This window comes from Meriones unguiculatus, chromosome 4 (genome assembly GCF_030254825.1).
Source record: "Meriones unguiculatus strain TT.TT164.6M chromosome 4, Bangor_MerUng_6.1, whole genome shotgun sequence".
Taxonomy (NCBI): domain Eukaryota; kingdom Metazoa; phylum Chordata; class Mammalia; order Rodentia; family Muridae; genus Meriones; species Meriones unguiculatus.
The window spans coordinates 54,209,955-54,222,618 of NC_083352.1; the positions used below are offsets into that span (position 1 = coordinate 54,209,955).

At 42.6% G+C, this 12,664-nt stretch overlaps 1 protein-coding gene across 2 annotated transcripts in view; it reads left to right on the top strand.

The window, feature by feature from the left end:
- Sh3rf1 (SH3 domain containing ring finger 1) overlaps positions 1-12,664 on the top strand; it is a 158,423-nt gene that overhangs the window by 97,757 nt on the left and 48,002 nt on the right. For both annotated transcript variants that reach the window (XM_060381833.1, XM_060381834.1), the window contains exons 3-4: positions 4,982-5,257; positions 5,674-5,769. In XM_060381833.1, the coding sequence (XP_060237816.1) occupies positions 4,982-5,257; positions 5,674-5,769 (372 nt within the window). The remainder of the gene's footprint in view (positions 1-4,981; positions 5,258-5,673; positions 5,770-12,664) is intronic.

The window sequence follows — 12,664 nt, forward strand, 5'->3', positions numbered from 1 at the left end:
TCTGGGCATTGGCATTTTGAGTCCATGAAATAAATTGGCAGTGAGTGTTTTATTTACCTGTTGGACCCTCAGCCAGCTCATCAAGTAGCATTTTGCAAGATATATTGGAATATGCTTGATGGTGCAGAGATGGAAGTGGAAAGCATTTAATCACCAATATTTGTGTGCAGATCGTGTGAGGATTTTAATGTCCTCTGTGACCACCTGAATGTGTAATTGAGAAGCAAACATCCATTGCAAAGTAAAGGGGGTTCACTGTCCTGCTCTTCTTTTTAATGAACAAAATAATAGTTCAGGTTTTTTATTATTATTGAAATTGCTGCTGATAAAGAATTGTTCTAATGCTTCGCCTTTCTTCGGTTGCTGAGCTTTTTTATAAAGCTGGCAGCATGAGTGACAGCCACACACCCCAGGTTAGACTGTAGTGCAGTTTCTCTCTGGCTTTCTCTCCTTTTAAGCCTCCCTTTCATGTGTAGCCAAGTGAAAGTCTCCAAGTGAAATCTAAGCTCTGCGGTCCTCGGGGGCCCTGACCTGATGTGAGGATCCAAAAGACAAGCAGCTGAAGGCGAGGAGGGCAGAGGCCAGGACGATGACACGACTCTCAGACCTTTCGGAAGAGATGAATGAGGAGGCCTTGCCTCCCTGGGCCCAGGACGTATTTTACTCACAAGACTAGTCTTGGGGTTTTTGAAACCAATTGTTTTGGCTTTTCCCTTCAGATGTTGAAGGAAAATGTGTTCTTTTATTGCTCTTCCAAGTCGTTAAACCATTTATCCTTAATCATCTGCAGCCTGTGTGGGAATAAGTTTTCTAAAGATCACTGAACTCCGCTCGATTTGAAATCAGAAGAGAATTCATTTTATTTAATGTGGGGAACCTTCTTTTGAGAAACTTGACACAAGCTGGCTTTTTAGTGTCTTAGAATCTAATTGAAAAAGAACACCATAGAAAAACACTGCCAGATGCACAACTGTATGCTCGTGGGCTCGGCTGCCATAAGTTTTATGACTCTTTCTCTGTGGTTATTGATCACCGAAATAACCGTGGCAGTCAACATTTAGCAAGTCCGTGTGAATTAATGAAGTTTTGGTTGCATGGGGGCCAGTAACCCCAGGCTAACCATAATGCGTAGCGCCATCATCATAATAGGTTTTCCCGTTGCTTCTAGTTCTATTAAGGATGCTTGATGATTTTAGGAGCACTTAATAGATTCACTTTGTGGCAAAGTTAATAAGTCCATTAGGCCACTGGGGTGTAGAAATGATCTGTAAAGAAATAAAGTCCCTCTATACCCATATCAGCATATCACAAAAGCACCTTACTGTGAGTTGTTTAGGACTTTACAGATCTCTTCAAGGAGCAATTGAAAATGGTTTCTAAGAGCACTACATCTGAATCTTGGTGTGTGGATTTGTCTGGCACAAATCAGGGGTAGAGCCGGCCAGACAGAGCTAATTGAGGTGTGTGTGAAATGGAGAGAACTGGCCATAATGGTGAATAGAGTTATTTGTCACCGAGTTTGTAATAGGATTTCCAATTAATTCATGCAGTCTTCCAATGCCTTACATTAGCCCTGTCAAGATGAACTACAGCCACATCTGAAATGCCATCCCCTATTAAACGGTGCATGTCAGTGAATTTGTAATTTCTGGGCAACTGGAAGATGGATGGATTTGACTCAGAGAACAAATGTGTGCTTCAAAAGTGCACATTTCAAAATTCGAGAGCACTTCCTGAGAGGAACAGTCTTTGCATTGTCTTATGATGAATATATATGTATATTAAATATGTAATTGCTGTGTCAGTCCATCCAGGAGGATAAGGTTCAGCTACACGAGAACAAATGCATCGTCAAGCACCCCATTTCACTGGTGACTAGGCTTTTCACACGACCCAGCATAAAGACAACGGTGGTGATGATGATGATAGTTCACAAATGTAACATTTAGTTCTTTCCAGGACATTTTATGAAATTTAAATGCATAAACTCAACAAATATCTCACAACAGTTCCAGATGATGAAGTCAGGGCACAGGAAAGCCAACCTGCAAGGTCACACAGCTAATAAACAGTTGAGCTGCTGCACCCGTTGGGGGGTCTGTTTACCTCCTCCATGGCCTTATCACAGTCTCATTGGCTACAAGGGTTAACTCAGTTTCCTTGTCAGTCCTTTCTACTGCTTCCCAGCAAAGCTCGCTGCTGTACTGATTTACATTTATTTCCTCAAACTTGGCTGTAGGAAATGTTGCTAAGTTGTGATAAGGAGGCTTTGAGAAATATATAATATGGAAAAGAACGGTGTGAAGTGTGTGTGAGGACAGACACTATCTTTCACAAAATCAGGTATTGTAGACTATAAGCAGAGTTCATAGCATTGTGAAAAGCCCGAGTTCCAGAAGAACACGTGGGAAGAACCTCAGGTACAGGAGCAGATGTGTTTTTCTTTCCTCTTCTTTTTCTTTTTCTTTTTCTTTTTTATTTTTTAATTAAAAGGTCTTATCAAGTTCAGGTAACAGGAATTGTGCCCTTAAAAGCTAGGTCTTAAGGCAGGATTCAACAGGGCACAGGAGGGCATCAATATTTCTACAGGACTCAATGCATGTCTTTCAAGGATGTTGGCTTTCAGAACCATTTTACTTAATATTACATGGACCAAGCCAAGGCAAGATGACTGCAGGATAGCATCTTGAGAGAAAGAATTACTGTTTGCCCTAATTCAAACAGAAATATTTAGTAAAGGCGGCAGACTAATTATAAAATAAGCTAATTGATAAGAACTATTATAAAGTTTCATTCCCATCAAGAGTGTTAAAAATTAGGGGCTGGAGACATGGTTCAGTGGTTAAGAGCACTGTCTGCTCTTCCTGAGGTTCTGAGTTCAATTCCTAGCAACCACATCATGGCTTACAACCATCTACACTGGGATCTGATGCCCTCTTCTGGCATGCATGTGTACATGCAGGTAGAGCATTGATGTACATGAATACATCTTTAAAAATCAATTTTAAAAAAGTATTAAAAATTGACCTTCTTTGTATGTAAGCGGAGTGTAGAGAACACTAGCACATATACTGCTTTACTTTCTTGGAAAGATTAAACTTAAAGAAAAAAAATTCAACTATTGTGTAGCTCTGCTTTACACGTAGCTGCCTGTCCACCTGCCAACCCATAATCTCTTTTGCTGCCAGCCTCATCTACCTGGCCCACAGTGTGACATACTGTGTTGCTGATTCTCTGTCCCTGCTGATGCTCCTTGATAGTACTGTCCCCTCTGAATGGAGTGTTCCTGCTTTCCTTTTCATCCCTCTACTCCAACTTTGCTTAGGTAGCCTTCAGATTCCACGAAGACTTGGAGAGATAGGTTTTCCCCCATTTGCTAAGCCTCCAAGTTCTCTCTTCGCATCAGCAGTGGATATTTCCATCACTGAATTTATGCCACTGGATTATTGTTACTTCACTTGCCTTGTTCCTCAAGGAGGAGAACTATGCGTTATTCCTTTTAAAGTCTGAAGCTCTAGCACACTGCCTGGTAAAGGAGTAAAAGCTTGATGAATATGTTCTACATGGATGAATACACTGGTGAGGATATAAGGAGCAGAAGGCTGTAATATAATTCTGCCGTTTATTAGAGATGTATTTGACTTGCTGTTTATCTTCTGTCTCAGTGATAGACAGCAGTGCTCCAGGAAGCCCAGAAATCTTAAATTGCTGACTAATGTTCATGAATGGCACCAAGGGCCATTAAGATAGGTCATACTGATTCCATTGGATGACTAAATTGTCTTGGAGGAGCACACAACTTTTAACTTGCTTTTTAAAAATGAGATTGCAATGTTTAAAACTTCATCTCTCTTCTTCTCACTCTCACAGTGCTGTTTTACCAAAAGAGCATGTTGAATATCTTAAATTGTAAAAGACCATGTCTGAACACTTACAGATTATAAAGCCTGAGAGGGCAGTGTTCTAGATTCCTTTCTGTTGCTGGGGGCTGGGGTAAGACATTCTGGCCCAAAGCAACAAGTAAAGGATTTATTTGGCTTATACCCTGGGTAACAGTCAAACAGAATTTGAAAGAGAAGCCTCGGACGAAAGCTGATGGCTGCTTAGCTCAAAGCCTGTTTCTTACCTAGCTTCTTATCCATGTGTTCATGAAATGGTACCGCCCATAATGGGCTGGACCCTCTTACATCAATTAACAGTCGAGGTAATCCCACACAGAACAACTTTTAACAATCAAGACAGTCCCACACAGATCAACCCTTAACAATCAAGGCAATCCCACACAGACCAACAACCCTTAACAATCAAAACAGTCCTCTTCAATATGCCCACAGACCGACCTTATAAAGACAAGCGCTCAACTGAGACTTTTTGTGGGTGACTCTAGGTGTGTCAAGCTGACAGTAGTACTAACTGGTACACTCAGGCCCCGGGGCAGACGTACTGCTGTATTCCGCACTTGGACATAGAAAGAAAGGAGTCTTAATAAATAATCAGAGTCCATAAAAAATTGGGACCTGGTGCCCACATTAAAAACCACATCAGAAAAAATGTTTGTCCAAAATCTAATCTGCTTAAAAGTAGTAATGAAGCTGATAGATTAGGTTTTGGTTTAAATTTTTCATCTCCATCCTTAATCAACTATTTTGATGAAAGAATCATTAATATAAAAGCTAAGTTCTGTTTTTATGAAGTTTTGAAGTTAATACCAGGAAGAAGACGCAGGCAATAATTCCAGGCGAACAAAACCAAAGCTTCAGTATAATAAGTTTAGTCACAGAGGCTGCACCACACGTGATGTGGGCACGGCACACGCTTTGTATCTGTATTGTAGGAAATGCAGTTATGTTTTAGCGTAAGATTTTCTTCCAAGGGCCAAGTTGGTGGATTTGATCTTGACTTAAAGATGACAAGAATGCAATTGTATGTTCAGAGACATCATCTGACTGTCATTTCACTGATGTCCTTCTCTTTCTTGAAGGGAATACCTCAGTTACCATGTGCCAAAGCATTATATAACTACGAAGGGAAAGAGCCCGGAGACCTTAAGTTCAGCAAAGGCGACATCATCATTTTGCGCAGACAAGTGGATGAAAACTGGTACCACGGGGAAGTCAATGGGGTCCACGGCTTTTTCCCCACCAACTTTGTGCAGATCATCAAACCCTTACCTCAGCCCCCGCCTCAGTGCAAAGCACTTTATGACTTTGAAGTGAAAGACAAGGAAGCTGACAAAGATTGCCTTCCATTTGCAAAGGTACGGTATCTAGAAGATTGCTTCTGTCTCTCCTGGCTACACCCCCACACGTGGGTTCAGTGCCGTGTCTCAGTCGGTGAAGGCACTTGGTGCCAAGCCTGACAGGCAGACTGAGTTTGATCCCCAGGACTTACATGGTAGGGAAAATCACACCTCACCAAAGCTGTCCTCTGACTTGCCTGTGCATACAATTGCTCCCACAGCACTTTAATGAGTATAACAAAAAATTTTAAGGGATATCAGATTGACTGGCAGCTGCTGCTTGCTTTAGGAAAACATTGTGTTTTTATGTATTAAAGATACGTTACAGAATTTTTCATTCATCAACTTTTAAAACTTCAGCCCCTTTATGGAGGGTGCTAATTAAGTGATAATTTAATGGGATCAGAGAGGCTCATGATTTGTTGTTATTTCAGGATGACGTACTGACCGTGATCCGCAGAGTGGATGAGAACTGGGCTGAGGGAATGTTGGCAGATAAAATAGGAATATTTCCAATTTCCTATGTTGAGGTAAGTTAATCTGTATAATCTTTGAATCATATTCTGCTTAGTAAATAAATCTTAGTTATATAAATTAGGTATTAAGATATCCTCATGGCGCAGAGCAGCAATGGTAGCTTTGAAAGGCTCTGTTGTTGGAGTAGAAAGACTTTCTCATGTCCTCCAGTTACTGAAGATCATAAAATGTGGCTCTTTGTCTCACTCCTAAAAGCATCCCTGTGACGTGTTAAAGAAACCAAATATTCACTGTCCATTCCCTATGCGATCTGGTTTTCTTTTCCACCTGTTTCCTTGAGTGAGGATCAGAAAATTTGCAGAGCCCCTAAGCAACATGAAAAGCTAATATACTCATTTTATTTGTTTACTGATTTCTTACACTTTTATTACACTTATGTATTTAGTGTGTGTGAGCAATAACACACCATTGTCAGAAGACACCGTTGGGGAGCCATGTCTTTCTACCATGTGGGCCCAAGGGACCAAACTCAATGGCTAATGATGGCAAGCACCTCTCTCCACCCTTGGGTACTTGCTTCTTTCATGATTTGCCACAGTGTCAGAAGTAGAGCAGTGATTCCCAGAGCAGTCCTTTGATAAACAGGTACCAAGTGAATGACTTCTTCCCCATGACATTTCGATGTCTTTCTAGCCCCCTTTATCTTAATTAGCATTGTTCAGAAACCTTGTGACCAAACCCAACTAAGACATCAAGTAGCATACTTAGATTGCTCTAAACAGAATCACCTTTAAAAATGCTTGGTGGGGACTGGAGAGATGGCTCAGTTAGTGAAGTGTTTGTTGCGTAAGCAGGAGGACCTGAGGTTGATCCCCGAAATCCACTTCAAGAAGCTGAGAGCAACAGTGCACAGTTGTAATCCCAGCTACCGGGGAACCGTGCTGTTTGCTGGTAGCCAGCCTGGGTTCAATAAAAGATTCTGTTAGACAGAGCAGTGGTTGAGGAAGATACCAATGTCAGTCTCTGGCCTCCATATGTGCACATGTCCGTGTGTGCATACACACACACACACACACACACACACACACACACTGAACAGGGAAATTCAGAGCAGACCCTCATTACAGCATATGTCCTAAACTGTCAGCTAGTGATAAGCATTTCTTGCTGAAAACAAAATTGAAGGCATCTTTGAAGACAGAAACCACCAGAGGCCAAACAGCCACTCTGAGTTGTTTGAGGTCAAGGAAGTCTTCTGGAAAGAAGTTGGTATCTGTGTGGTGTGTAAATAGATGTTAACTAAGAGAGTTGGAGAAGTGCTTTGAGGATAAGCAGGAGGAACACCCAGGTAGAGAGGCCTGTGTGTGCAGAAGCCAAAAGGTAGGAGGAAGCACAGACTGTTTGGGGAATTAAAGATGATTTTGTTATTTAAAACATCAAAGTGTCTGTGGTGAGAAAAAAAAAAAAAAGCATGTTTAAAAAAACATACTATCACTTATTCTGCCATCTTTTCATCCCAGACATTCGTTTTGGCATGATTCTGAAGTCTAAAATGGCAAACTGTGTCACTGTAGCCAGCACTCGGTCTCTTCCTTACACAGTAAGATTGCCAGTTTCATAAAACATTGATGTGTGTACTGTGGTGTCCAGGAGAAAGTAGCCCAGGCTAGCTACAGCTCTTCCGTGCCATCTACACTTTCAAATGTTCCTGTTCGTTATGATGTTTCCTCCTGTATTAGGAGACAACAGAAAAAAAAAAAATCTGTAACAAGCAGCCCTTTCTGTACACTGTTTGTGTATATCCCAAGTGTGGGCTGTGGAACTCTACTGGCATCTCCAGGTATTTGAATAGTTACGCTAAAGGGCGTGAGCCAGCGCCGCCTAGTAAAGAAAGCCTGTCTTTTCTTGTGAGGTATTCTCGCTGGTACATGTTGATGCTGGTTTGGCATGCATAAAAAGATATTGCTATGTGGGGTTTTTTTTTTTTTTGGTTGATATAGGGCAGGTATAGAATCATTCAATAGACAGAAAGAAACCACCCACGCAAAGACCAGAGTCACTTGAAGTCTCAGGATTATTTACTGTGGCTTAAGTTGGAAAGTAAACGTCTACACAAGGGGAAAGCGTTTGCATCCCCAACCCATACGCCAGCCCCCACCCTCCGCCACCAACATTTTCCTTATTTAAACCAGAGCTTTTCTAGTGGGGACATGAAGCAAACCATCCCTCTGTCAGAGACTGTGCATAGTCTTTGATGTCAAGCTGTCAAATTGAACCTCCTGGTGGGGAGTGGAGCACCTGGGGCTTAGTGGCACCCGGTTCATTCAGCCTTTGGGGCCTGAGAGAAGGCAGATTGCAATAGCAGCCAGCTGTGGAGAGCGCACTGTCTCAGGACAATACCAGATGTGATGAAACAAAGCATATAGACAAAGAAGGCTTTTCCCCAAATAATGCTTTCTCTTGCTCGATAAACATTTCATACGCGGCCAGCTCTAGACACAGATCATGCCCGATTTAAACACTGCAGTATTACAAAAGTTTACTTCAGATTTTTTATAAAGGATTGGGGCATTGGGAACAGGATCTCTCTATGTAACCCGGGCTGGCCTGAAAGTCACTGCGTAATCAGGCTGACTTTGAACTCATCATCTGCCTGCTTCAGCCTCCTAAGTACTGGGTTTATAGGTGTGCTTAATACTTTTTTTTGGGTCTTATAAACCAACAAATGACCCTCAGCCAGAGCATAGCAGTGGTCAAACAAAAGACCCTTGTCACCATGCACAATGAGGGGATAATCTTGGAACTGCATTTGGAGTCTCACAGCCATGTCTTCCCTTGCACAGTCTTTCAAGCAAACACACCCCCACCTCCATCCCATCCCAACACCCCTCAATCCCAGCCCATTCCAACACACCCACCTCCGCCTGCTCTAACACACCCCCTCCACACACTCCAGCACACCCCACCTCCGCCCAGTTTCCCCAGGTGGCACTGGTAATAGGTATGCTCAGGGAGCTTACTTATTGTAGAAAGTCTACACAGGATGGGCCTGAGGACTAGATTCTAGAACTGTGGGATCAGCGGGTCATCTGTGAGATTCCCAGGGCAAGGCCTGTGAAAGAGCTGAATACTGGAAGTAGTAAGGACAGGAATGAGTGGGGAGGGATGGTGAAGCTGTAAGGAATGCTCCCTGAGGGGCCAGGGAGGTGGCTTGGTGGTTAAAATGCCTAATGTACAAGCATGAGAAATGGAGTTTGGAGCCACAGAACTCAAATAAAATGTTGGGTAGGTACAGGTGAAGATGAATACCCTCAGAGCAAGCTGGCTAGTGAGACTAGCCATGTAAGTGAGATTGTGGTATGATTGAGACATCCAGCTCCAGTGAACAAGGTGGAAGTTACTGAACATAATCACACACACACAAGTGGGAGGGAGGGAAAAGGAAATGCCATTGGAATGGTTTGCTCACCTATTTTCGTTGAAGTGAAATGATAAGATAGTAGTGATTGTCAAGCTAATGTCCTTTTATTAAAATGCGAAAATCTTTGAAGAAGGACTAGAGGGCTGAGGGTGTAATTCACCAGATAGAGTGCTTATCTAACACGCCTGGGTTTGAGCCCTGGCACTGCATGAAACCACTTAGAGTGCACACCATTGTCTCAGGAGGAGGAGGCAGGAAGATCAGAAATCCAAGTCTGAGGCCATGTTGAGATATTTGAGTCCCTGTCAGTTCTTTGGAGTTCCTGTCTAGAGAAGAACTCTTTTGCTCAGATGTGATTCACTCTATCTTCCTTGTCAGTCTCGTACCAGACCCCTTGTGGCCACACCTTGGAGGTTGCACGCCGTGTTCTACATAGACAGGCTCTTTTTTGACATGAGCAAGCTGGAAAGTTAGGGATAAGAGATATGTACGGAAGCCCAGGGAATTCTTGAAGACGTCACTCCAGGATGTGTTTCAAGGACGGGATGCAGCCAAAGGGAAGAAATTAGTTACCCCTATTTCTCTTTGCTCAGACATACAGGCTTTCTGCAAAATAGATGGGAAGATTTTAGTAACCTCATTAATTCTGCACTGATTCACTTGGTTTTAGCAGTCCTTTGGACAAAGGTGACATGATTCTTAGCAAGCAGAAAGGTTGTTTGAAGATGATGCCAACTATGGAATTTGGGGCATTTCTTAGTCATAGTTGTACATTGTAGGCTAGTGTTGAACCATAAATCTTTATTGAGTTTCATGTTTTATTTTGATGACTAGTCAAATGTTTGCAGTATCACTCACTTAAGTTTCTAAACAAATAAGTTGTTGAGTTACTTGGTGTTTTTGTGGTAGGTAATTTGAAGATGCGCGTTCCTTATGTGCAGGTGGCGTAGAGTAGGAGTGGCTTGAGGAGTGTTCTTAGGTTTTCATTCCTGCCAGGAGGAAGGCTGCGCCTCATTCTTTCGGCACCCTCCAAATGTCAATCTTCTGGCAGGCTTTCCCTTGTTAGCATGCTTAACCGCTCAGCCCCCACCTCTCTACAATTATGGTGTGGTAGCAGGAAAAACTGGGAATCTGGAGCCAGCTGGCCAGGACAGAAGTGGTGTCCCAACCAGCGTGAGCAGAGCCGGGCCCATTAGTGTGCCTGTGGTCATGACCAGCGTTGTCACTGTTAGTCCTTCCCCGCTCTTTTCTGCCTCTCGGTTTTCTGTCCAGTTATCTGTTGTGGAGATTAACTACTATTCCCCACTCCCCTCCCCCATCAGCCTGGGGGTCCTCGTGGCAGTTCTTTGTCTTTACAGCTTGATGTCGTCTCCAGGGCTCTCGTCAAGTGTTGCTCACGGTAGGCTCTCAGTAAATTCCACTTTAATAAGTGAATGCACAACCTAAGAAATCGTAGAACAAAACTTTCTAAGCCCAAAGCAAAGTGGCCTGTAGATGTCTGACCACTGAAAACTTTTTCGGCCAGTATTGTCATCTTTCAGTACCTAGCATATGTTTTATTGTAGGTGTATCTTGTCATTACGTTTGAATGTTACAATACATGCCAAGGTGCCATTGGAGCCATTGCATAGGTGTGTGTGACCCTAGTGAGAGCACTTGCTTGTGTTTCTAGCCCAGCCTCAGACTTGCAGTGATCCCCCTGCCTCAGACCTAGGCTCACAGACATGTGCCACCATACACAACCCTCCTTTGTGAGGTTTTGTTTTTGTTTGCTGTAACAAGGCTGCAGTTGGGTAAGTGTGGTGTCATGTATGTGCTTCTAACCTCAGTACTCAGGGTCTAGAGAGGAAGATCATGTGTTTCAGGCCAGGCTGGGCTCCAGCAAGACCCTGGTCTCAAATAAATAAAATGAAAACAACAGCAACAAAACCCTGAAAATTATAAAGAAAATTAAAAAATGAAACTGAGCTAAGAATTGAAACTACGTTAGAATTTTCCCAGGCCAAAACAGTAATAATAATATGCTAGATTAAATCTAGAACTTACATTGTAATATCGAAAAAAAAATTTCTTACAGGGGGCAGGGTTGGGGACATGTTGGCCAGAGGTTGTGAAACTTTAGTTGAAAGGGATCAGGTCTCTGGCCATGGCATACACTGTGCTGTCAGCTTTAACAGAGCAATGAAATGTGCTGGCTTCGGATGGCTCCAGAGTGGGACCTTCCTTGGTTCTTCAGGGTCCCGGGGTATTGTCTCTGTTTCAAAAGGTAAGAAGTAAAAGTTTACGTACAGAGTTGGACGCTGCTAAAGTGACCTCAAAAGAGCTAAGAATGGTATTGTTGACTTTATTACAAGTTATTTTGTTAAAGCCTTTCTCTAGAGAATAATAGTAGCAGAAGGGCACAGTAATAGTCTTTAATCTACATTAGATTAAAGTATATAAAAAAGATTTTTCTATCATTTATATTTTTGATGTTGTTTTTTTCCACTTAACCTTAAAAAGCATAATCAATGTTTATAAAGAAATTTAGGGAAATTTTTAGAAAGTTGGAAGGAGAATTACGATATTGATTAGTGTCCAAGTTTTCTGTTGCAATTCAGAACTCAGCTTGATTTTATAAGCGAAATTTAGAGATATTGTTGAGAAATCAATAAGGGAGAATTAGTATGTTCTTAGCACCATCTCTCTTGCTCAGCCCTGACTGACTGGGTACCTTGGGTCTGATCTGGGGAGCTTTATTTCCGTAGGCACTGCAGGCCACATCCCCTGGTGTTGTTACGGTACCTACCTCACATATGGTGCTTTTGTTTCTGCTGAAATGGCAGAAGGAAAGTGAGCACTGGTTCCTGGAATAGAGACAAGACAATGTGCTGCCTTCTGGGGTGCTTTCTCCCACAGGTCCTGTGAGCTCCACTGGCAGCTCCTTAGTTGATGGGGCAGGGCTCCCCATCTTGGGTTTTTGGTGAGCTTATATACTGCAGCTCATGTTCCTTGTGTGATTCAACACCCTCCTTCTAATTCAGGAGTTTCCCATCAGGAGAACATCCAGGGATGGAGAGTCCAGAGAGATCAGTTAGGGCTGGTTGAGTTTTCAGTGCATGAATGAACAGTTGGTGAGACCCTGGGCAGTTTTATAGAACATATAATTGCACATCTCCTGGTGAGCCTCAGTCAGAGCCTTGAGATGATGACCAAATGTTGTGTTGGATATTCGCCACAATTCCCCCAAAAGACCCCCAGATTCTTCTCCTGGACATTCCCCTGCAGGGATAGGGGCACAAGCCAAGTTTTGCTGCTTGTTCTAGAGACACGCTTTGAAATCACTGGCTTGCATACCTGGCATGTTTTTTTGCCCAAGTACCTATAGAAAATCACAATTTCTTCAAGATCCGAGTAGATTCAGTCAGTTCTTAGGAAGCCTTTCTTTCTAATTCTTCCATACAACAAAAATACATTATATAAAACCCAATTCAAACAGCCCTTTCCTCATGCCACTTCCATAATCCTAAGTTTGCACTATCCCAGAG